The sequence below is a fragment of the Rhineura floridana genome, chromosome 3 (genome assembly GCF_030035675.1).
Source record: "Rhineura floridana isolate rRhiFlo1 chromosome 3, rRhiFlo1.hap2, whole genome shotgun sequence".
Lineage (NCBI taxonomy): Eukaryota > Metazoa > Chordata > Lepidosauria > Squamata > Rhineuridae > Rhineura > Rhineura floridana.
In genome coordinates this window covers 111933172-111958136 of record NC_084482.1, presented here as the reverse complement: position 1 = coordinate 111958136, position 24965 = coordinate 111933172, and the positions used below count along the sequence as shown (strand labels likewise).

Below are 24965 nucleotides of genomic sequence, written 5' to 3'. Positions count from 1 at the left end.
GACCAACTCCCCCCTCCACGTCAACGCAAAAGGGGTTTGGGTTGCACTGTCAGCCTATTCAATAATCCACCACTGGTCAAAATGGCCTGAATCTCAGATATCAGAAGAAGAAAAATTAAGTGCAGGGCCAAGTACTAATATTCTCAACAGTTCTGCAACCACAGATGACGAAAGGAGCTCATGAACCATAGTTTGAGACCCTCTGGCCTAAACCATTTTAGGCACTTTTGCAAACAAATAAGCAATGATGATGGGAGCAGGAGACCATTGATTATATAACAGAGCCAGATTTCCCATCTTTTGGAAAAGCTGTTCTCCGGTCATTGTAGAAATCCATGCGCATGATCCCTGAATGTAGTTATTTCCATTATAAATGCTACTATTTTTAAAAAATAACGTATGCAATTGATCATACATACATGGCCCAAATGCCTTTTAGTGGATGTTCATTCACTGACAGAGAAACTGGCTTTTGGTATAGACAAAACATTTGCTTAGCCAGCACATTTTCATGACTCAGAAAATAGGGCTAGGCAGATTTAAGTATAAAAAGCAAGGCACGCTTCCTTTCCAACAAGAAAGAGCAATCATGGTCCTCTCAGCATGGAGAAATGCCAGTACAGGAGAGGTTCCCTGGCAGAACCCCAACACGCCCATTAGGTGTGTATTTGCAGAACGATAAATCAATTCATGATTTAATTCTACCACGCTGGCTGAAAACGTGTCGTTTTCAAATGTATTGACGTTCAGAATTTAAGTTTTATGTCATGAGCGCCACCGAGCTTCGAAGAGAGTTCTGCCGTCCAGCCAGTCTTAGATGAACACATAAGTCAATTGCTCTGACTGCCCTGCCAGAAGCGAGACAGGTTTTTGCAAAGCAGCAACCTTTTGTACAGGGCGATGGAATTGTCTTTGTAACCCTAGTCTCCATTTTTGTGGCGGGCACTCCGAAAGCTCTGAGGGCGCCGAAGATTGAAACGCGTTGACGTCTCAGTTGACGTCCAACATCTTGTTGAAAAGATCTTGCCGTAAGGAGAGCATAGCAGATTCCACCCCCCCCCCTTTACTTTGGTAATCGTCACCATATTTAGTGAGGGTTTCCGTAACCGCCCTCCGCCATCTTTGCACAGGTCATTCCAAGTCCTACTTTCTTTTTTCTTTCTTTGGCTCGTGCTCTTCGATCGCTTTCCCCTCCACCTCTGCTCATCGATCCCGGGTCAAATTTAATGTTATTTAAAAACGGGCGAATGGCACAAGCAAAGCCTTTTCTTCTTTCGAGGAAGTGATCATCCCTTCTCGGAGGTATCGTTTCCGGGAGACAGAGGGTGACCTCTGCCCCCGTGACGCAGGCCTCTTCCTTTCCGGTGCTGTTTGCTGTCTGCAGAGACGCGCGAGTAAGTGTCTTGGGGGGGCGCTTTCTATCCACCCCCATCCTCAGGGACCCGGCTCTCCCCAGTTCTGTCTTCCTTTTCGGTGGGCTCTCCTGCCCCAACTGTACGGAGAGGGTGAAGGAGGGAACGTTCTGGCAGCCCGGTCTCTGCCCAGGGGTGGGAGAGGAAGAGGTTATTCCTCCCGCCCCCGTGTGACTGAGCGAGGCCTGCCACGGCGAAACAAGAATGAATGTTTGGGATAGCCTCATTGTCTGGGATGTTTTCCTGCTGATTTTCGCTTTGTAAAGCCGCACATCTCTTGCCTTAGCTTAGAGGCAAAACAATAGTTTGAGCCGCTTTCAGTGATGCAGTTCTTTGTGGTCTCATTAAATACTGGAGAGCTGAAGCGGAAAGGTTTCTCTAAGGCCTCCTGTTAGACCTTGTGGCTGAGACTGCTGTCCAGTGGACTAGCTGGTATGGGAAACGTTTTATTGACTACCATCAGGTTGTTATTAGTCTCAGATTCCCTGATCCCTAGAAAGTGGATTTCACACTGAGGTGCTTTCTTGGTTGGAAACGGCTTTGTGGTTTTGGTGGTGGTCTGTATTATATCTGTATTTCAGGCCATCGTGTTGCACGTAAAAATCACGTGTCGCAAAGTCTGTTACATCTACAAGGCTGCAGTCTTTTTCAGTTCAAATCATTTAGAAGGCAGTGGGATTTAAGTGGCCTAGCTCAACAGAATTGCATCCGTTATAGCTATACTTAAGTTTACAACTCTAAGGCTGCAATCCTAACCCCACTTTACTGTGAATAGTCCCCCTGAATTTACTAGGACATTCCTGTAAATCCTTGATATTCTGCATTTGGAAATGAAGTTTTGTTTTTTCAGTTATTCAGCATTCATGGATTTTTGCTTAAAGCAACAGTAACCACAGTGTATTTCTAAATTGTAAAATGAAGTTTTGTATTCAGAGAGGGTTGAGTTTTGTGTATGTGTGAGAGAGGCTATAAAGGAAGGACTGGTAATAATGGGAAATATTAACACAAGTTATAGCCCTGTTTGTTCATTCATTCATTGGCGATCACTCGTGGCCGAGTAGAATGGTATATTCTAAAACAAAATGTTTTCAAGTTTATTTCTGTAACCAAATGGGCTAGCAACTTGGTTTAACAATAAAAAAGCATAATGCTGAAGTTGTGTGCATTCCACAGGAGATACCATATTCCAGGGTTAGCCAACATGGTGTCATCCAGAGGTTGTTGAACACAACTCCCATCATCCCTGATCAGTGTGCATGCAGGCTGGGGCTGATGGTAGTTGGATTACAAAATCATCCGGAGAACATTACGTTGGCTACCCTTGCTATATATCACATACATGCATCTCTTTTGTTTAGACGTATCTACGTGGGGTGCTGTCATTATCCCAAGAGTCTCTACGCCCCTACTCTATGTTCTTGATGACTGTCAGCAGAAGTTGGTAATTGATGGCATACCCCAAGTGATAAGTACTTCTCAATGTGACAGACAGAAATAATGGAGAACTTATTGCAAACAGGATGCTTTTAGGTGGCATCCTCATGGGAAATGTAACATGTTATAGGCCTAGGCTAGCTTGTTTGAGAAAGTCAGGATTTTTCCATAGGAATGTGAACGTAGAAATGTGTGTTACTTGATTTAAGAACATAAGAAGAGCCTGCTGGATCAGGTCAGTGGCCCATCTAGTCCAGCATCCTGTTCTCACAGTGGCCAACCAGGTGCCTGTCTTCCTATGCAAGTCCTGCAGAGAGGTCTTTAATTTCTGAAGCTATAATTAGTGTGGAAGCAGCGGATTTCACTGATATTCTGGATATAACACAGTTGTATAGACAGTATACAATAGACCAGTCAATAATTTTGAGATAGCTTTTAAGAAAATGAAAGAAGAAAAGAAATGGAGACCATTATATTAACACATTTGGCTAATACGCAAAGAGAAGTATTCTAATCAGTGGATGAAAGTCAATGGAAATTGGAACAATTTTTGTGTTCAAGAATTCCAAATACTGATTGATGGCTGGTATTACAATACTGTCTCTGTTTATAGTAGTTAATATATTGCATATATTTTAACCAAGATTGGGACCTTATTTGAATAAATGTCATTTATCTTCTCTCAGAAATACAAGAATGATCATACTAACTTATGATCTGACTCCAGTAGCAAATGCTTTAGGAGAAGGAAGTGGGAGCGACTTAAGCAACTTACAGAGCAGTCCAACTCCGGGCAAGCTGGTGTAAGTTGTGCTGGAGCAAGAGAAGTCAGAGTAAAGTTCCACTGCAAACAATTGCCATTCAGCCTCTGGGCTGGCTGAACACCAGCTCAGCCACAAGCTGTGAACAGAGACCAGAAAGAAAAAGCCTGTTCTCCCAAATACCCCTACCAGGGAGTAAGCCCTATTCATTGACTTCTATTATATTTATTTTCTTAGACGTAACTTTTGCCTGAATTGGGACCTGCAGGAGCACTCCAAACATGAGTTGGATGTGGCTTGTTCCCTCACATCGGCCCTTCCTTTGACATGTCCTATTTTGGGACTTAACGCTGGCTGAGCTGGGCTGAGGGACTTACACTGGTGTAGCCCAGCTGAGCCAGGATTCAGGTGGCTCAGCTGGAGATCCACTGCATCCAACTCCCCTCAGCCTGGCGTAAATGTGAGTTTGATTGTGCCCTTAGTTGTTAGCTTCTAGGCAACCTTAGTGGCAGCCTGAGAATGGTTTGCCATCTCATGACTACTGCTGTTTAATGTATCATCCATAAGCTTTTCTTAATCCTTTCTTTTTTTAAGTTGCCATACAATGAAGAAGTGAGCCATTTGCAGAGAACACAGCATTCTGGTACTCAGATTCCTTAATTGTGTGCTTGTGGCTAGAGAGAATCCACCCACCACATGAACAGAAACCTTTCTGGTGGTTCTGACACCCATTACAGGAGTCTGCAGAATATGCCTTGCCTCATGCTCTTGGCAAATTGAGAGCCTCCATTACCCAGCTCACCCTTAAACCAGCCACAGCTTTTGTTTCCCAGAGGAGCAAGGATGTCACTGCACAGACTGTTTTAATTTTTCCTCTCATGGCAGCTGTGTTCCTTGCTCTACCCCTTCCATGTTCAGACAATGTTTAAAATTGTTTGTAAGAAAATGTATATACCGCTTGAATGTGAAGACCTCTAAGCGGTTTACAAACATTAAAATCATAAATAAAACAGTTAAAATAAGTAATTAAAACATTCTTAGGGCAATTAAAAAAGCTTCTAACTAAAAATATTAAAACAGATCAAAATCTATGTGTCGGGAAAGGCTTGCTCATGTGATTATTTCCTTGTTTTCTGTGGCAAGGAAAAATTGGGTTGCTGCAAGACTTAGTGGATGCTGGGTCTCGGGTTGCAGGGAGTGTTGGGCACGATGCAGAAACTAGAACTTCAGGCATAGGAGCTTCTACTGCAACCTTCACCAGCCTGGTGTCCTCCTCATGTTTTGGACTATAATTCACATCAACCCCAGCCAATATGCCTATGCTGGCTGGGTTAATGGGAGTTGTATCAAACTTCTGGAGCCCTTAGGTTGATGGAGGCTGCTCTACTGGAAGTTGACACCTGTGCAGAAAGGATTCTCTGCATAGAGCACCTCATAAAATGCTGTGAACCAATCCCATGTGGCTGCTTTTTAAAATAGCTTGCTTGTGTGAGTTGGGTCTAAATTATTTACTTTTCTTAGCCTAACATCTTAATTTAATAAAGGATTACAAGTAGACCTGTTCCAAGAGAAAGTACTTTATTTCCTTCTGTCTCCTCCATAATTTGTTGTTGTTTTCTCTTACAACAGAAATGGCACCTCGTAAGGGCAAGGAAAAGAAGGAAGAACAGGTTATCAGTCTGGGACCACAGGTGGCTGAAGGAGAAAATGTGTTTGGAGTCTGCCACATCTTTGCTTCCTTCAATGACACTTTTGTCCATGTAACTGACCTGTCTGGCAAGTGAGTAGCATATGTTTGCAACTGCTTTTCTTACATGATTTTTTAAAATGGAAGACACATGTAGAAAATGTTGGTGTACTGAAATCAAATATCTAACTATGAACATATCTCTATGCTTACCCAGTGTGTAGTTTCTAGTCAGCCCTTCCAGGCTAATAGAAATAAATTTGTTCATAAATTGAATGGATGGGGCATTGGAGATTGTGCATCATCCCTCTATAGTATGACATCATCCCTCTATAGCAGGCATATATAACTTGTGCCCTGCTAAGCTGTCAATAGTCCACCATCCAACAGGGGCTTAAGAAACTCCCAGTTCTTGCTGCATGTTTGGGACTGCAAAAATGATAGTTGTCAAGTATTTGGCAGAGCGCAATACATGGCTGGTGCTCTGCGTTTGGCTTGGATCATAGGCTGTGCTGTCCTGCTACATGAAACTTGGTAAACCTTTACACCTCGATCCTCCCAAAAACACATCTACTTGGACATATGGTGCCTAGTGTTGTGTTGCTGCCACAGTGTGTGCCATTGCATTGGCATCACAGGCAGACCCTGGATCAAGTATAGGAGTCAAAAGCTCCCCACCCTCCAGTGCTTTAGGAAATCCTTCTTTGTATATTATTCTGTAAGCTAGGATTGGAGAACCTGTGGCACTTCACATGTTTCTAGACGGCAACTTACCGCATCCCTGACAACTGGCTATGCTGGAATTGGTCTAACAGCACCTGGAGAGCCACAGCTTGAGCTGTCCCTTCTATATGCTGTTCAAACGTACTGAAGTAACTGGGAACATACGGGGCAGCTAAATTGACTCTGTCCTTTCTGCTAGGAATTAGGAGTTGTAGCTGTAGCTCCAGTTGAGCAGCCAGTAAGGTTTAATAGTTACGGCTTCCATATTTTAAAAACAATTTGGGAAAGAAGCTAAGTTTGTGGCTTCTCTGTTCATTCAGTAACTGTACATTTGTATCTCCTCTGAAAGTAAGACTGGTCATGAGTTCCTTTTGGTTCCTTTTATTTTCTCAGGGAGACAATCTGCCGAGTGACTGGTGGCATGAAAGTGAAGGCTGACAGGGACGAGTCTTCTCCTTATGCTGCTATGTTGGCTGCCCAGGATGTAGCCCAGAGATGCAAGGAACTGGGAATCACTGCCCTTCACATCAAGTTGCGGGCTACAGGTGGAAACAGGTATGTGTAGCATATGTTACTCTTACACAGAGTACTTGGCAAGGAGCTGAACAGCACTAAATAGTATTTAAGACATTCAGCAGTTACCTAACTGTCTACATTATGTAGGCATATCATACTGTAGAGAACTTGGAAGTGTATATATTTCATAGCACTGTTCTCAACCACAAGGTCGGAGATACCTATGTAGGGGCCTAAAATATGTTGATTTGGTTGCTTTTCTCTCATACCTAAAGGAGTTGCGCGTTTAGATAGGCCAGGATGTAGTTTAGACTAGCATGGTCTGATGAAAGCTATTGTCTATACTATATACTAGTGAAATTGAGTAGAAGCCAACATAGCGGCTTCTTTGAATGCTTGATTAGCAACAGTTGCAAGTATTTTACTCAATGAACACAGAAATTGCATGGTCAGTACACAGAGAACTTACAGTCAGAGACAATAAAGAGGGAAGCCTGAATCCAGCATAAGGCAGAGACAATAGAAGACAAGAAAAAGGATATCTCAAGAATCTGCATGGATTAGGACTACTATTTATTTATTTATTATTTGATTTATATCCCGCCCTTCCTTCTGGCAGGAGCCCAGTATATGATGGGTTAAATAAAAACTAGCTTCATGAATCATAGCAGCTGATTGTCAAGCACAATAAAATGCCTGAATTGAATTAAAAATCTGCAAGTGGTTAATATAAAATGCTTTCCTTGCTATCTCCTTCCCCTTCCAATCCAATAAGAACAAGCATATGAAGCTAGCTAGGAATGACACAACTTTCATAAAAATATGAAATATTTAGCCAGCAAATTTGAAGTTGAATTGTCCTCTCACCTCTTCCACATACATGCATTCCACTGCATAATGGGCCTTTTCACTACTCGCTTCATGTGAATTACTCTAGAGCTGTCTCATGTATATGGGTATGTGCAACAAGGACAGGCTGCATGTCACAGGTAAGTGGTAAATGCTTATCTCCCTCATGTGTTTCTCTTTTCCTTTGCAGAACAAAGACTCCTGGACCTGGAGCCCAGTCAGCCCTCAGGGCTCTGGCTCGATCCGGTATGAAGATAGGACGCATTGGTGAGTTATCAGTTGAAGATACATTTGAAGAACATATCTTCTTGGAAGCTGTCTCTCTCATAGAAATTGATGTATCTCACTGTCCCATTATTTTTTCTACTTTATTAAACAAACCCTCTTCGTTTCCCATGAGAATGCTTTGCAAGATTATAGGATATATGTAAGGGTGCTAAATTTAATACATGAAATATAGGAATGTCACAAATTAGACAAGGAGATGACCCAACATCAGGTAGCTCTGGCATTTAAGTAAGAACATAAGCGCCTCCTGGATCAGGCCAATGACCCAACTAGTCCAGCATCCTGTTCTCACAGTGGCCAACTAGATGCCTGTGGGAAGCCAATAATCAGGACCTGGGCTCAAGAGTGCTTTCCCCTCCTGCAGTTTCTAGCACCTGGTATTCAGAGGCAGTATGCTTCTGTGGAGGCAGAGCATAGCCATTGTGGCTAGTAGCCATTGATAATCTTATCCTCCATTAATTTGTTTAATCATCTTTTAAAGCTGTCTCAAGTTGGTGGCCATCATTGCCTCTTTTCTTTTGGCTGTCCTGAATCTTCCAGCATTCAGCTTAATTGGATATCCATGAGTTTTAGTGTTAAGACAAAAGGAAGAAAAACTTTTCTCTGTACATTTTCTCAATGCCATGCATAATTGTATACATTTCTGTCATGTCACCTCTTACCTTTTCTCAAAACTGAAAAGTCCCAAATGCTGCAACCTTTCCTCACAGGAAAGTTGCTGCACCCCCTTGAGCATCTTGGTTGCCATTTTCTGACCCTTTTCCAATTCTACAATATCCTTTTTGAGGTGAGGTAACCAGAACTGTAATAGTATTCCAAATGTGGCCGCACCATAGATTTGTATAATGGCATTTTATTGGCCATTTTATTTTCAATTTATTTCCTAATGATTCCTAGCATGGAATTTGCCTTTTTCACAGCTGCTGCATACTTCAGCAAGCTATCTGTTACAACCCCAAGGACTTGTTCCTGGTCAGTCGCTACCAGTTCAAACCTCATGAGCATATATGTGAAATTAAGATTTTTTTTGTTCCAATATGCCTAACTTTACACTAGTTTACATTGATTTACATTTGCCTTTTTGCTGCCCATTCAGTCAGTTTGAAGAGGTCCTTTTGGAGCTCTTTGCAATCCCTTTTTGTTTTAAAAACTCTGAACAACTTAGTATTGTCAGCAAGCTTTGCCACCTGATCCTGAACTTTAGGTTGTTTATGAACAAGTTAAAAAGCACAGTTCTCAAAACTGATCCTGGGGGGACTCCACTTTCTACATGCATGATGGCTATGCTGTGCCTCCATTACCAGAGGCAGTACGCTTCCGATACCAGTAGCTGGAAACTGCAGGAAGAGATAGTGCTGTTGTGCTTGCTAGCGGGCTTCCCATAAGCATCTGGTTGGCCACTATGAGAACAAGATGCTGGACTAGATTGGTCATTACTGTGATCTAGCAGGCTCTTCTCATGTTCTTATCCTTCCATTAACAGAAATGCCCATTTATACCTACTCTCTGCTTCCTTTTTGAAAGTCCAGGTACACTATGTGAACTGGATTGCCTCTATATGCAAACGTGGCAAAATCTCCTTCAGGCTTCTAAATTAAAAGATTCAACTATGTTTTGGTGTATAATAGCCCAACACTGGCCTAAATCTAATCTTCAACTAGAATGTGCCATTGCTCCAGCTATTTGGGAAAATTATTACACCACTCTTTATCAGGGAAATTATATCATGGACGATTCTAAAGCAGACCCCTCTATAGAACCTCCTGTATGGCCACCCATTACTTTGGCTGAAGTCCTAGATCTTATAGCTACTCTTAAGCCCAACAAGGCACCAGGGCCAGATAATATACCTCCCGAGGTCTTTAAAGCAAATGCTAAGTGGTGGGCCCCCACTTTGGCTGCTTTATTTACCAACATCAACTCCTCCATGGTCATACCACAAGGGTGGGGTGCTGCAATAATAATCCCAATACATAAAAAAGGTTCTCGGTTGGACCCAGCAAATTATAGACCGATAAGTTTGCTTAATAAGTAAGCTATACACCACTTACCTCTATAGGAAATTACTAGACTGGGTCAACCAAACTGATCTGCTAGCACCTGAACAAGCAGGTTTTCGTCTAGGACGATCGCCATCTGACCATGTTCTGGTTCTTCAGCATCTTATTACCAAATACACTAAATCTAATGGTCAGGCTCTATATACGGCCTTTGTAGACTTAAAGGCGGCTTTCGATTCTATATCCAGATCACGACTCTGGATGAAAATGCAAATCTTGGGAATCGATAGGCGTCTTTTAACCCTGATACAGGGCCTTTATCATAATACTTCCCTGCAGATTCGGTGTAATAATGAAGGCCATTTAACCAAACGTATCTTTACCTATAAGGGTGTTAAACGGGGGTGCATTTTAGCACCCCTATTATTCAACATTTATATAAATCCCCTAATGGCCAAACTTACATCTATATCATCCCATCCACCAATGCTATTCTCTATTCCGAGACCCTGCCTGCTATATGCAGATGATATACTGCTCCTTTCACAGACACCTATTGGCCTCAAAAGATTGTTGGCAGCTCTGTCATCTTTCTGTTCAGAAGAAGAGCTAATAGTAAATTGGCAGAAAACTAAGGTTCTTGTCTTTACCAAAAAAAAGATAAAACACATCTGGAGGATTGATAACTTGCCGATTGAGCAAGTGAAAACTATTAGATATCTAGGTATTGTCCTACAAGCATCAGGTTCCCATCAGATGCATATTTCCTCCACCCTGTTAACTGCTAGACGTACAACAAAGGCCCTATTATCTTTCTTCTATACCAAAGGCGGCCAATCTATCTCTCCAGCCATAAAAGTATTCGTTGCTAAAATTCTCCCGCAACTCTTATATGGGGCTCAAACTAGTACATATACCAATTTTACTAAACTAGAAGCCATACAAAATTCCTTTCTAAGATCAATATTAGGAGTTCCAACTTGTGTCCCAAACTTTATATTGAGACTAGAATGCGGTCTCCAATCTATAGAGTCTTGCGTGTGGAAACTGAGATTATTATTATGGTTGAAATTAACTTTTAGACCCATAGGACTGGCTCCCCATGTACTTACAGATAAATTTTCTTCCCCTTGGGAAAAAATGATACATGATAAACTACTAAGCATAGGCTTCTCTCTACCTTATATTCTCCATCTGGGTCATGACTCTGCTTGTGCGATAATTAAACAACGACTAAGAGATATTGATTTCCAGCATCACCTACTCCTTGTAAGGAAACAAAGACACAACCCCAAGTTTTTCACCTTAATGTCATACCTCTTGAATTTGGAACTCCCCAACTATAGAAGGGCTTTTACCCTAATTAGATTAAATATATTGCCGTCTGCTGTATTGTCTGGCAGATACAACAAAATCCCATATTCTGAGAGATTTTGCCCCTGTGCTGATGGAGAAATTGAATCGAATGAACATGTACTTCTTCGATGTATATTTTATCATGATTTAAGATCTGAATTAATTATGCCTATTTTGTCGTCTCTTCCATTTAGAACTGAATCTTTTTACATAGATTATCTACTAGGTGATTATATACCTGAGGTGACATTTGCTGTTGCCAAATTTAGCGCTGCTGCTATTAAATGTAGGAAAACTAAAGTCCAATAATTAGATATAATGTGTGTGCTCTGTATATTGTTTTTATCTGATTATATATCTCTGTTGCTAAATCAAATGGAACCCTTTTGTACCTGTTTTACTTTGTAATATTATTCTGTATGAAGGGTCAATTTGACTGTAAATAAACTCAACTCAGCCTCTATATGCTTGTTGATACACTTAAAGAGCTCTAATCAGTTAGTGAGGTGGGAGTTACCCTTGAAGAAGCCATGCTGATTCTATTTCAGCAAGGCTTGTTCTTCTAAACTGTTGGTTATTTTATCTTTAGCAGTATGTTTCACCAGTTGTCCCGGGACAGGGATTAAGCTAACTGACCTGTAATTTCCAGGATCCCCCCCCCCAGATCCCTTTTTAAAAATTGGTGTTACATTTGCCACTTTCCAATCCTCAGATAATGAAGCTGATCTTAGGGATAAGTTACATATTTTTGTTAGAAGACCAGCAATTTCACATTTGAGTTCTTTGAGAATTCTGAGTCTTAATGTCATATCCTGAATTATGGATGCTGTAAATGGGAAGTACAGTAGGGCCCCACTCATATGGCAGATTATGTTCCAGGCCCCTGCCGAAAAGTGAAAAACGCTGGAAAGTGGGGCCCTACTGTATTCTAGCCGCCACTCTCCAGCTGACAGTGATCAGCTGTAGCACGCAAGCTTCCCACCCTACAGCTGATCACGCGCTACAGTTGGTCAGCTGTAGCACAGGGAGCTCCAGCCGCCATGCTCCAGCTGATAGCCCCGTTGGTGCCGCCGTGTTAGCGAAATGGCGAAAAAGGGGTGTTGAAAAACGGGCTCCTACTGTATATCATCACAAGCTGCCTTGTAGTAAATTGGTTTGTTAGTGTTAAGATTCTGACCACCAATCTGCTGCATTGAACAATTGTTTTTCATATAGTAAAAGTGACTTAGAAGGTATTGTGGTTTAGTTTGGGGGCTTGGGTATGCAAGCAACTTTTCTGACTGTGAAATACTTCTCTCCACAGAGGATGTTACCCCCATCCCTTCAGACAGCACTCGCAGAAAGGGTGGTCGCCGTGGTCGTCGTCTGTAAACAGTAGCTGTTATCTTTCATCATTAAAGCTTTCCAATAAACCTCTGTTCTCATTTGTTTGTCTCTAATATAAGTTTAGTCTCCACTCGTGTCCTAAGAAGTATATCCTTGAGTTGCTGTTGAGGCTTTACCCAATAATTACTTACATGAAAAGCATTCTGTCTGTGGGGAGTTTATCTGTGCATTAATAGTTCCCACAGGCATTTCTGCTCTGTCACTTTTCCACTTGGAGTTATTTTTCTGTGAAGCTACTCCATATTACTTAGGACAAGATATATATAATTAGGACTGTTCTTGTTACGGTCTGATAGCAGCCTCTTTTAATAGTGCAGTCTTGAAGGTGGAGGATAATGGTGGTGGCTAAAATTAGAAACACAAAACTTCTCCATTCCATATGCAGTTCAAACTCTTGTTTCTCTGGACAACTGCCTCCCTCAAAGAGTTGTTCAAATAGATGTGATAGGCAAGCCCTATGTTCTTTTAGTGTTGTCTAACAAAGTCCTGGATTCATATTAACTTGCTGCACGCACCTTTCAGAAATCCAGTTTAAAAAATGTTTACATCCTGTGTGAAAGAGATCCTAATGCAAAACAATAAGCTGATTTCCCCCCTTCTAATCTGCCTTCCTAGACACACCTTTTTATTTTCTCAGGTTATTTTGCATTGACCACAGTTTGCTAACTCTTGTGGATAGTTAATTTGGATTTACTGGGGTAAAACTGGATATGGATGAGAAAGGTGCTTTATTTGAATTATCTCCACACAAAAATCATACGCCTGTTTTCTCAGAAGTAACTCACTGGGTTCAATGACATTTATTCCCGTGTTTGTGTACATAGTATTGTGGCTTTTGTCCTGGGTTAAAACCAGGGAAATAAAATGTAGACATGGAAGTGCTGTACACTTCATTCATCTAAGCGCTCAGCATGGCTAGTTGAAAAGGTGCTGGAACGTGCACTAGCCTATATAAGGTCATAGCTATAGTTCATTTGTTTATTAATGCTGTGCTTATTTATATTTTTGCCAAAATTTCACAAGGTGATTTCCACTACTAAAACAGTCATTAAAACTGCCCCAAAATGAATCTGTTAACATAAATAGGCATAATGAAATGGAGAGGTGAAAGCAGAAGTTAAAAAATTAAAATTGTGGTACTGAAATGAACCAGAGAAGGTGATTGAGAAGGTTGTGGCGCAGCAATGGCAAGTACTCTTGGATGAAACAGATAATCGTGACCCATTCCAATGTGGGTTCAGGCCTGGTTATGGGACTGAATCATCCTAATGGATTACCTTTATCGGGAGGATGGGGAGTGCTGTTGATCTCTTGGTGGCACTTGGTACTGTTGGCTATGGTATACTTCTCAGCTGACTTGGTGAGATGGGTATCAGAGGCACTATTTTACAGTGGTTCAGATCCTACCTTGAGGGTCGTTTTCAGAGAATAGCATTGGGTGATTGTCTTTTGGCCCTCTGGCAGTTGGGCTGTGGGATGCCATCTTGTCCCCAGTGCTGTTTAACTTCTATATAAAGCCCTTGGGAGTGGTCATGAGATTTGGGGTGAGTGTCAGCAATATGCTGATGATACCCAGTTATTCTCTGTAACATCTGGACTGGGAAAGGCCATGCAAGCCCTGGACTCAGTGGTAGGCTGGATGAGGGCCAATAAACTGAATCCTCACAGCAGGCACTGTGGGTTGGTGGTTCCAGAGTTTGGATAATTGATCGGTTGCCTGCTTTGGATGGAGTCGTACTCCCTATGAAAGAGTAGGTTTGTAGTCTGGGGGTGCTCCTGGATCCACCATTTCTGGACTGGGATTGCCTGGCCTCTGTTGCCAATGCACTGGTAACCTTCAGGCTTGATTACTATAATGTGCTCTATTTGGGGCAGCCCTTGTGGTTGGTCCAGAAGCTGCAGCTCGTGCAAAATGCGGAGGCGTGACTCCTCACTGGGGAAGGGTATCGCCAACATGTCACCGTGCTGCTAAAATAATTGCACTGGCTGTCCATTAGCTACCGGGCCAAGTTCAAGGTTCTGGGTTTGGTTTACAAAGCCCTATGGAGCTTGGGATCAGGATACCTGAAAGATCATCTTACCCCTTATATACCCAGTCAATCATTATGCTCTGCAGGTGAGGGCCTCCTGCAGATGCCATCTTATCCAGAGGACTGTTCCGCACAGCATAGGAAGCAGACCTTTAGCGTAGTGGCACCTGCCCTTTGGAATTGCCTCCCCTTAAATACTAGACAGACACCATCTGTTATCTTTTCGGCACCTACTGAAGACCTTCCTCTTTTAACAAGCCTTTTAAGCAGAGACTTTATTTCAGTCTGCATCTGTGTTGGAATTGCTTTTTACGATGTTTTTAATGCTTTCAAAAAAATGTTTTTAGTGTTTGGTTGGCTGCCCTGGTCTGAGAGGAAGGGTGGGATATAAATCTAAACAAAAAATTTTTTAAACCCTGCTGATTAAACAAATAGGAGTTTTAACTCGATGCCTAAAAATTAGGGTTGATGCTCTGAACATCTATAGGAGAGAGTTCCACAGGCTGGATAGCACCGAGGAGTAGGTTGTATTTTGGGTTAGCATCCTCTTAATTTCTGCAGGCGGGGGCTTCCAGAGCAGGGATTTTGCCAATTATTTTAACAGTAGGTTTATGCTGGATCAGGTACTTCTTAAAATACGCTGGTCCCAAGTCATAAAAAGAAAAGAAAAAATACTTTGGATTGTATCCAGAAAAAGGAGGCTAATGGAGATATTTTAATTCTGTCAAGGTATGTTTCATTCATCAGTATTTTCTTTGCTGTGCTCTAGGCCGTTTGAATTTCTGAGTAGTCTTCAGCCCCATGTACAACATGGCCGTAACCTGACTGTTAGCCTGACTGTAGGTCTCTGTGCCCTGATACTTGTCCAGGAGGGGCTGCTGCTTGTGCACCAAGCTATGATAGTGCTAGGTGCTTTGTCCCACAGATTCCACTTAGACATATAAAAGTTGGTCTAACAGCAACTCCCAGCAGTGAACTTTCTCCTTCAGTGGAAATTCAACCCCATCAATTAATACTTCCCTGGTCAAACCACCCATCAACAGTATCTCTGTTTTACCTGGATTTAGTGACAAATGGGCTGGTGCATATAAGCCCCTTTAAATAGCACTGGCTGCATGGAACATCCACACAACGTGGTTTTTTTGCAGTAGCATATTTCAACCAGGACATGCATGGTTCGTGGTTTTGAATCAATCTCATCCTAGCTCCAACATGCCAAGTGAACTCTGGATTTTATCTTGAAACCTGCTGTGATTCCAAATCGTTCCAAATATTGCTCAGCAGTATTGAAAGCTGGTCCGTCTGTGAAAACTGAAAGAACCTATTGGCATTTTGGACTGTACTTCACTCGGCTTATTTTTATTTCATTATACAGCCACAAGAGTGGCTGTATACTATAGCCAGCATGGATTTTTCACATTCTAGAATGTTAAATTGAAAATACCCCCATGCCATTCTGATGCTTCCCATAAGCTCACTTCAGAACAAAACCTTACAAACATATAGTCCTGAACTCAGAAACGCTTGCTTAACAACCCTCTAAATTTTCATGGTGATACACAAAACAGAGAATTGAGAGTTCAAAGTGTAAAAAGAGAGGGGGGAAATGCAGACCCCTGTTGGGCTTTTTTTCTGTCAGTGTTCTCATAATCTGTTGAAATTAATTAAAAATTAGCCACGTTCACAGAGTACCTGGAATCCTATTATTCACCTTGTCTCATACTCTGACCTTCATTTTCTGCAGTTTAAAAGTTAAAAGAATGCCTGGCCGATTTTTAATTAAAGAAATTTAGCGTTGGAGTCAATGACAAGCGCAGGCATGCTCAGTAAGACCCGTCAGTGTTCTAAAAGCCAGACTCACAGCTGCTGGGCTTGCCTAATTGGGGCCACACCCATGGCACCCACTTACTATTCTGCAGAATACTATCCATGGACATGAGGAGTGTCTCAGTTTGCACAAGATAAAACAGTGGGAGGTGAAATACATTCTAGCAAAATTCTAGGTGTGCTCTATGTTTTTAATTGACCATGCCCACCTTTCTTTAAGTGGAGTGGTTTACGCATAGCAGGATGAAAACATGCAGAACATGAAGGACAGCCTGGACCCTTCCTCCACCTATGCCATGCAGCTGCTGCAAGCAACACTAAGATTTCAACAGCACTCTCAGAAGATTCCTGGTAATTTATGCTGATTCCAACTAAATGTGCCAGCAACTCCTAACAACTTCAATAACTCTGTCCTATCTATTTCTGATGTTATTCATGGCACAGGTGACTGTTCACTGTTTCTCAGGTTCCATTTGTGGGAATAGGTGACAATGCATACATTCAATCCAGTCCAGCAACATCTGCAGGGGTATAAGTTGTAATTGTTTTTTAATAATGTTGTAATTGCTGGGTTTTTTAAATAATATTTGTTATTTAATTTTTGTAAATTGTATTGCCTTCATTGATGTATTTTTATGCTTGTGCCTATTTTTTTGTAAGATGCCTTGAGGGCCTTTGACCAAAAGGCAGGGTAGAAATAAATTTAATCATCATCATCATCATGGGCAGGCTGTTTGTTTTTTCCAACAGCTAGAGTCATTGCTTAAGTAGCAACATATTGTAATCCAGCCTTTCCCAATCAGTGTGCCTCCAGATGTTGTTGGACCACAACTCCCATCAGCCTCAGCCAGCATTGCCAATGGTCAGGAAGATTGGAGTTGTGGTCCAACAACCAGTCTGATTTTACATCAAACTGCAGGTTCAGATTCAACTGTTAAGGCACCCAAGATAGAAATAGAATATAACCTCCAATTTGAAACACAAAAAGCTGTCTTCACAATCATATGACATTGACCAATAAAAAGGCTTTGAAATTAATAAAAATAAATTTGACACAGATTTCTAGGATGAATAATGAGAGAAATATAATTTTCTAGTTTAGATCCTCTGTAGAAACATTAGTGATACAGGGAAGAAGCAAAGTAAGAACATCAACAAACACAAAAATGTAATTCTCCATCTTTGGAGATGGCAGGTGTTGCCACCACTCACCATATGCTCAGAGGCACATGTTACCAAATTCTTCCAAGCTACACAGCAAGTGGATTGGCCTGTGAAAGACCAACCCAAATTGTGTTTACATTTTAACCAATTTGTAGGGCTGTACAATATCTCAGGATGTGAGGTCTCCTGTTCCCCTGGTGCATTCACTATAGCTGCCCAGTTTCTCTGCTTTTTAAAGTTTGATAAGAATATCTGTTGGCTATGGGTATGTTCTTAAACTGCAAGGGTTTTTTTGCCTATTAGTGAATAATTTTTCATATTTCATTATTTTTTACTATAGGCTCTCCAGATCTGAATGCTAGAAATGTTTTCTTCAAAACAGCTTTGGTTTTGCTGTGCAGTTTTGGTAGCAGGGTAGTTTGTGCCTACCGTTATAAATATGATCTTCCTGCCTTTTGGAAAAGATATATGTATGTCACAGGAGCTTGAGCATACCTGTCTACTTTTGTGTCTGGGCTGATGAGAATATGGAAGGGACAAATGCTGCTAATAAAGTGTATTATCAGGGCCAGACCAAGACTTCTTACTGCCTGAAGCAGTGCAGCAAATCACTTCTTCCCCCAGATCGAGGTCTGCAGTACATCGGGGCAGTCAAGTTAAAAATAATAAACTGCTGCCTTTTCATGACACCCAAAATCAGTTGCCAGCAGTAGATGTCTCATTCTGCCTAATGTTAGGGCAGGCCCTAATTCTTCTGATAACTTGATTTAATGCTAGCTTGCTCATTCTTTAAATATCTTCCATTTTCATAATGCATCTTAGCTCTTGTGCATCATTTAATAGAAAAGACATTTTGAAATAAAAGGTTTCTTCCTCATTTTTTTTTGTGGCTGGCTTTATGTGGATGCTCTTAAAACTTGGTACCTTATTTGCTCTGCTGGTAACAAGCCAAAATGTAGGAAAAAGGGAAACGGTGACCAACGTTTCAGCCAATGAGAAATTGGCTACTTCCTGACGTTTGGAATTACTAAGTAGAAAATCCTTCACAGTAGACCAAAGCTGTACTTCCACCAGCACTATGAGAACGTAACAGCTTGTTTAACAGTTATGTGGGTCCTTAAAAAAAAAGAAAGGAGGTATTCTACTAACATTTCCATCAGAAGTAGCTGATTTAAGAGCATTTCAGAAGAGAAATAAAAATAATGCATATTGAGATAGCTTTCTATAGGGGATTGTTATAGGACAGTTCTTGTATTTCATTTTGATATGTAAAACAATACCCACTATGTGGGGATCTACTGTTTGAGTATTCACCTCTTCTTGAATTAGAGGTGTTTATCACTTACTTGGCTGCCTGGAAGATAGTTCACTGGAAAGGTATATATTTGCAAGGATAATGTTGCAGATTCAGTCCTTCCCTTCACATAAGAACATAGGAAGCTGCCTTGTATTGATGCAGACCATTGCCAATCTAGCTCAGTATTGTCCACGCTGACTGGCAGTGGCTCTCCAAGGTTTCAGACAATAACCTCTCCCTACCCAGGGATTGAAGCGGGAACCTTTTGAATGCAAAATAGATCCCAGTGAAGGGGTCTCCGTTTGCAAGCCTGAGAAATGCATGCCTTTGTCTGCAGTCTTCAGGAGCCAATAGTCGGAATAGGCAATGGGCCAATGGTATATGTCTCAGTACAACAGTTTCATCAGTTGTGATGTATCTGAACTGGTGTACAAATTCATACCAATGTATCATGGGTGGCAAGTTATTATTCCAGCCACCACAACAGTTGTGATGCAGCTTTATTTCAGAGTTCTGGTATACATGTGCTACTGTGGCATGTGTTCATATCACAATATTTACACATTCAGGTTTTGCAGGCAGGATGGCTGTGGGTATGGGGAGAAGGAGATGAATAGCAAAGGCATTGTAGGTGGAAGGTTGACTCACTCTCTCCCTCTATCGCTTCCTACTCAACCAATTTCGTTAAAAGTACATGTAATACTGTTCCACAGATATTCTTGTCAGGGATGGTTGTGACTAATATCACTGTTATAGACAAGGGAATTGTACAGCACAGGTGATGGAAAGAAGTGGCGCAACTAGTAGTGTGAAATTTTAGAGCTGAAAATATTTGGCAATTTGTTCTTTCTTCCATGCAATTAAAAGCCCAATTCAGTCTGGGAAGAATGCACTCAAATAGTTATCTTGTAAATGGCCTAATGGTGAAGACATTAAACACATGTGAAACCCTTTGGAAGATGCCCTGGAATGCCAGGTTTTTTTTTTAATCCTTTGTGAAATTATGACAGAGCCTTTACAATGCAACATTGGACTAACCAGTTGACTGAGCTGCAATCATTTCATTTTAGCTGATTCAATAAAGATGATTTCTCCCTTGCTCTGTGTTTTGTGCCGTAGGACTGATATGCAGGTTTGTGTATCCAATCCATTGTTTTTTAAAAAATCATTAGGTACCAAGATGTTGAGAAATTTGAAGTGGCAAAGAATGCCCACTGGTCACCTCAAACCACCCGGGCAGGAGTGCGAGCTGAGATAGAATCTTAATTATTTGTTCACTAAGAGCCACCCAGATATCAAGTAAGACACAGACAACTTCTTTTTTTTTTTTTTTTTTCAATAATTTTTATTCAGATTTTCATAAAACATACAAGACAAAATCATAAAACATTCAAAGACAAAAAACAAAATCAAAAATAGTTAAACAAAAAGAAAAAAAGAAAAAAAAAACAAAAATAAAAAGTAAAGAGTAAAATATTGACTTCCCATTTGTCAAAGATCAAATCAGTTATAAGTCTATAATATATAACAATCCTGTCTCTTAAGTCATATTATAAAATCACTTTCCTCCAGTAGTTATCTTACTTAATCATCAAATCTCATAAACATTACTTTATTCTTTCCACAAAAAGTCAAAGAGAGGTTTCAATTCTTTAAGAAATATATCTATCAATTTTTTTTTCCAGATAAGCATATCGATTAATCCATCTCATTACTAATTATGATAATCTTATTGTCATAACCATAGTCAAAATAAACATTTCAATTAATCCATCACATCAGAATCTGTTAGGTTCAGTAATTTCAGTAGCCATTGTTCTATTATCCCTATTAGTTCCATTTTCCATCTTCCATCTTCAGTAGTCTTGTTAAGTCCAGTAATTTCAGTATCCAATCTTCCATTATCAGTATTCCATAATAATCTTGCTGTCAAAGCCATAGTCATATAGTAAGAGTCTGATGGGAATTACCTCTATCCCAAATATTTTCTTGCCATCCATTCTGAATAGGTTGCTGAAATACTGCTGTAAAATCATATCTCTGTTCTTTTTTTCAAAATACACTGGGTCATCTCTTGAAAGTTTTTCCATTGTCACATGGCTGCAGTTAATTCCATAGATTTTCTCTATATTGGGCTCCATCACATCATTCCAGTCCAGAAGATTATCCATGCCATTGTTAACTTTATCTCTAGAATCTTCATTAATTTCTTCAGAGATAACATTGAGTTCCAAACAATAGATTTTATTTCTAAAGTCCATAGACTCCAAATCTTGTTCCTGTTCCACGTTTGTTCCAATCTCCGGGATCTCCTCTCTCACAGGGACCCCTGTTCCAGTCTCCAGGGTCTCCTCTCTCACAGGGACCCCTGTTCCAGTCTCCAGGGTCTCCTCTCTCACAAGGACCCCTATGTCTTTAATCTCCTGTGTCTCCAAACAATAGATTTTGTTTCTAAAGTCCATAGACTCCAAATCTTTTTCCTGTTCCACGTTTGTTCCAATCTCCGGGGTCTCCTCTCTCACAGGGACCCCTTCCAGGGTCACCTCTCTCACAGGGACCCCTATATCTTTAATCTCCTGCTTCATTTTACTCAATTCAATTTTCAGCTCCTTACAACCCTGTCGCAGGTTTTGTTTCGTTATCTCAATCTCATCCATTATTTTCTGAAACATAGTTATTTCCAGCTTCTCAGCCACTTTCTTAATTGCCATTTTAAAAGAAAAATATAGGAAAACCACTTCTTATTTCAGCAACAATTGGGTTAATACTCCAAACTTGGTGACATCACAGTATAAACAGAGCAGACAGCCTTATCTCTCCATGCTTAAGTAAACAAAATGCAGTTCCCAGGATCGAAACAATTAATGGCGGTCGTCAGGAAACAGATTCGTCAAAATAAAATAGACCAAAAAGAGAGTAGTCTCAGACAATATAATATTCTTCAAAATAAAAATCTGGAATAGAAATCCCTCTTCTGTGTATATCTTTAGAATGCAAATCCAGGACAGCTTTTTGCAACAAAAACAGAGATAAGCTATTAATTAGTGAGTAGCAGAGAGAAGTTATGGCTCCCCAGTGAGATGTCAAAAACCGATCAATCTGGCAAATCTCTTTTAAACAGCAACAATTTAAGTCAAGTAAAAGAAAAATATAGAAAGAAGGGTGCTTGCCTGTTAGTGCGTTCTCTCTTAGAAGATAAGATGAACGTTCGCTTTATCAGATAGAGCTTGTTGTTGAAAATCCGTCCCACCTTCGTCGGCTGGACCTCGTCCCATAAATTAATGAGATCTGGTCGTCCCAACAAAAATAGGCTTTGAGGTTAATCTCTTCGTTTCTCCCTACCCGGGAGAAGTTTAATCAGTCAAAAAAAAAAAAAATCTGACTGATATATCTGAATAAGCTTCTTTTGAGGCAGGAGCCCGTCTCAAAAGCAGGCACAGGCTAAGTCACCCTTCCCGGAAGTCCGACACAGACAACTTCTTGATCAAAAAGGGCTTTCACACTCACACGGGCACAACAGCCTGGCAAGGATGAGAGCAGCTCTTTACTGTTCAGCATGACAATATATAGTATTCTGAAACGTACTATCAATAAACAAAATGTAACTAAAACAAGAGAAAAGTAACAGGCCTAAGCTACATATCACTTGCTACATATCAAAGTCAGGAAGTTTCTCTTTGAAAATCAGAACCCATGTCCATCTCATCCTGAGATAAGGAATGGTATGTTGGGGTGAAGTAACACTTTGGGGCACCATAAACAAAAGACACATATACAAAGAGATACATATGGCCCTGAGAACTATCTTCAAGGAATATTCTATTACACACTTCTAAGGGGATATTGACACATTGGGGGAGACTGTGGTCATTTATTACAAAGGAAAACAGCATGGTAAGAAAGGAGTTTGAGAATACACAGAGTACAGGAAAATAAAACAGTCAAGGACAGCTGAATGATTATCTCGTCCGGAACATTGTTGCAGCCTGGCAGGCACTATCTCACATACATTCCCACAGTGAAGAAACGAAACTTAAAGAGTGCTTTCCTGCCAGTTGGGCCTGTGATGCTTTGCAACTTTGGTTCTATTGTATAATTGTGATATTAGATACAGGCTTAACTGAGGCCTTACCCTGATTTATCGCAACAAAGAGAAGCTGAAATGTCTGAGCTATATCCATTGTACAAATAAAGCTTTGCTTGTTTTGCATTATTTGGCTTTTGCTAATCATGTGATGGTGCAAGTCGATATGCAAACACTGAAGTCTTACCCTCGGGTGCCTGATAATCTTCATTCTGATCCCCTTTTCACATTTCACCATGTGTTGCCCACATACTTTTAAACCTGTTAGTCTGACACTCTAGCTGAATTTATCTGATGTAGCTGATAATGTGGATTCTAGTCTACAAAAGTATCATGCTTAATTTGTTAGCCTTTAATGCAAGGATAGCCAGTGTGGTGCCCTCCAGATATGAATTAGACCTTCCATCCTAAAATGGAAATGGACTGCCTTCAAGTCAATCCCAGTTTATGGTGGTTTTACCATTGCCTTCCTCTGAGGCTGAGAGGCAGTGACTGGCCCAAGGTCACCCAGTGAGCTTTGTGACTGTGTGGGGATTCTAACCCTGGTCTCCCAGGTCATAGTCCAGCACCTTAACCACTACACCACACTGGCTCTCAGACCTTCCATCCTAGGTGGGACTGATATTGGGAATAGTAGCTCAAAATGTCTGGAGGGCACCAAGTTGGCTACCCCTGCTTTAAGGTCCCCCAAGACTCTGTTGTTTCAACTGAATTCATTGTTTTGCACAGAGTCTCAGCATACAGTCCCATCAACCTGGCTATTAAGAAACTGGGGCCCAGCAATGCAAGAGTCCATTGTACTATGCAGAGTCCATTGTAAAGATCCCATGAAAGGATAAAAGATTCTATCCCAAGCACTAATCAGTTGAGGAAAGGAAAATGGATTGGATCTTTATATGTTTTCACTAGGCCTTGTTTGCATTTGACTATGCATCTCTCTTGCATTGCAGGTCCTCCTCACCTAATTTTGAAGTAATACCCCCATTTTTCTATCTGCAGCCTTTTGTTTGTGTGTGCCAATTGAGGACGGCACTTAATGCATTTGACAAAGTAGGCTCTGACATACTAAAATGTAAGATGCCACAGGATTCTATTGCTTTTGCAACAGACTGACATAGCCACCCCTCTGGCATGTTTATCATGCTCTTGTTTGTGATGCTGAATCTATGTATGACACCACAGGCTAGGAAGGTGCTTAACCCCAAAATCTCCACTCCATGCACTCTATATTTTAGCCTAAATTTGATATTTACCTTGGGATTATAGCTTGTTCACTCTTTGCCCCAAGAGAGTACAAAATCTATGAGTTTTCATTTACTCTATTTTCTCCTGGAACAGCAGCACACTATTCAAGGCTGTAGTTTTTAAGTTGTTTTTGTTTGGTGCAAATAAGTTAAAAGATTGCTAGTATACGATTCTCACTCCTAAAATATTGTGGCTTTAATCGGGGTTTGTTTGTTATTTTGGCAATAATTTAAAAGATTAAAACTACTGCTCTGTTCTAGATTATACAGTACCCTAGAAAAATAGTACTGTTTACCAGAACTTACTGTATTTTGGACTGGAGCGTTGCCTCACAAATATGTGAGGATATGGATACCTGTAAGACCATCTTATCCCTTATATACCCAGTCGATCACTGTGCTCTGCAGGTGAGGGCCTCCTGCAGATACCATCTTATCAGGAGGTCCATTCTGCACAATATAGGAAACAGACTTTTAGTGTGGCGGCACCTACCCTGTGGAATTCCCTCCCCTTAAATATTAGACAGGTGCCATCTCTGTTATCTTTTCAGCGCCTATTGAAGACCTTCCTCTTTCAACAAGCCTTTTAAGTTGAGTCCTTATCCCAGTCTGCATCTGTGTTGGAATTGCTTTGTAATATGTTTTTTAAACCTTTCCCCCCCAAACAATATGTTTTTAACCTTATTTTAAAAGATGTCTTGAAAGCTTTTAAAAAAAACGTTTTTAAAGATGTTTTGTTTTAATGTATTTTAGTCTATTTTTATGATGTTTTAAAAGTGTTTTTAATGCTTTTGTTTGCTGCCCTGGGCTCCTTCTGGGAGGACGGGAGGGATATAAATAAAATAATAAATAAATAAAATAATAAAATGTACCAGTATTTTAAAATTTTACCAAATGCACTATCATA

At 40.7% G+C, this 24965-nt stretch overlaps 1 protein-coding gene across 2 annotated transcripts; it reads left to right on the top strand.

The window, feature by feature from the left end:
* The first annotated feature begins 1284 nt into the window (after positions 1-1284).
* On the top strand, positions 1285-12438 carry RPS14 (ribosomal protein S14). Of its 2 annotated transcripts, none has more exons than XM_061617373.1 (5): positions 1285-1394; positions 5237-5387; positions 6411-6572; positions 7573-7649; positions 12330-12438. In XM_061617373.1, the coding sequence occupies exons 2-5, from the start codon at positions 5239-5241 to the stop codon at positions 12395-12397; spliced, it is 456 nt and encodes a 151-aa protein (XP_061473357.1). In that variant the 5' UTR covers positions 1285-1394; positions 5237-5238; the 3' UTR covers positions 12398-12438. The 2 variants fall into 2 exon arrangements, with proteins under 2 accessions (XP_061473357.1, XP_061473358.1); XM_061617374.1 differs by lacking the exon at positions 1285-1394 and adding an exon at positions 2771-2853.
* Positions 12439-24965: the final 12527 nt, after the last annotated feature.

What these genes read in the sequence shown, in the direction of transcription:
- RPS14 (XM_061617373.1), top strand. Translation starts at nt 5,239, where the DNA reads ATGGCACCTCGTAAGGGCAAGGAAAAGAAGGAAGAACAGGTTATCAGT. An exon ending in GTAACTGACCTGTCTGGCAA is followed by an intron (nt 5,388 to 6,410) that starts GTGAGTAGCATA and finishes TTATTTTCTCAG; the next exon opens with GGAGACAATCTGCCGAGTGA. An exon ending in CGGGCTACAGGTGGAAACAG is followed by an intron (nt 6,573 to 7,572) that starts GTATGTGTAGCA and finishes TTTCCTTTGCAG; the next exon opens with AACAAAGACTCCTGGACCTG.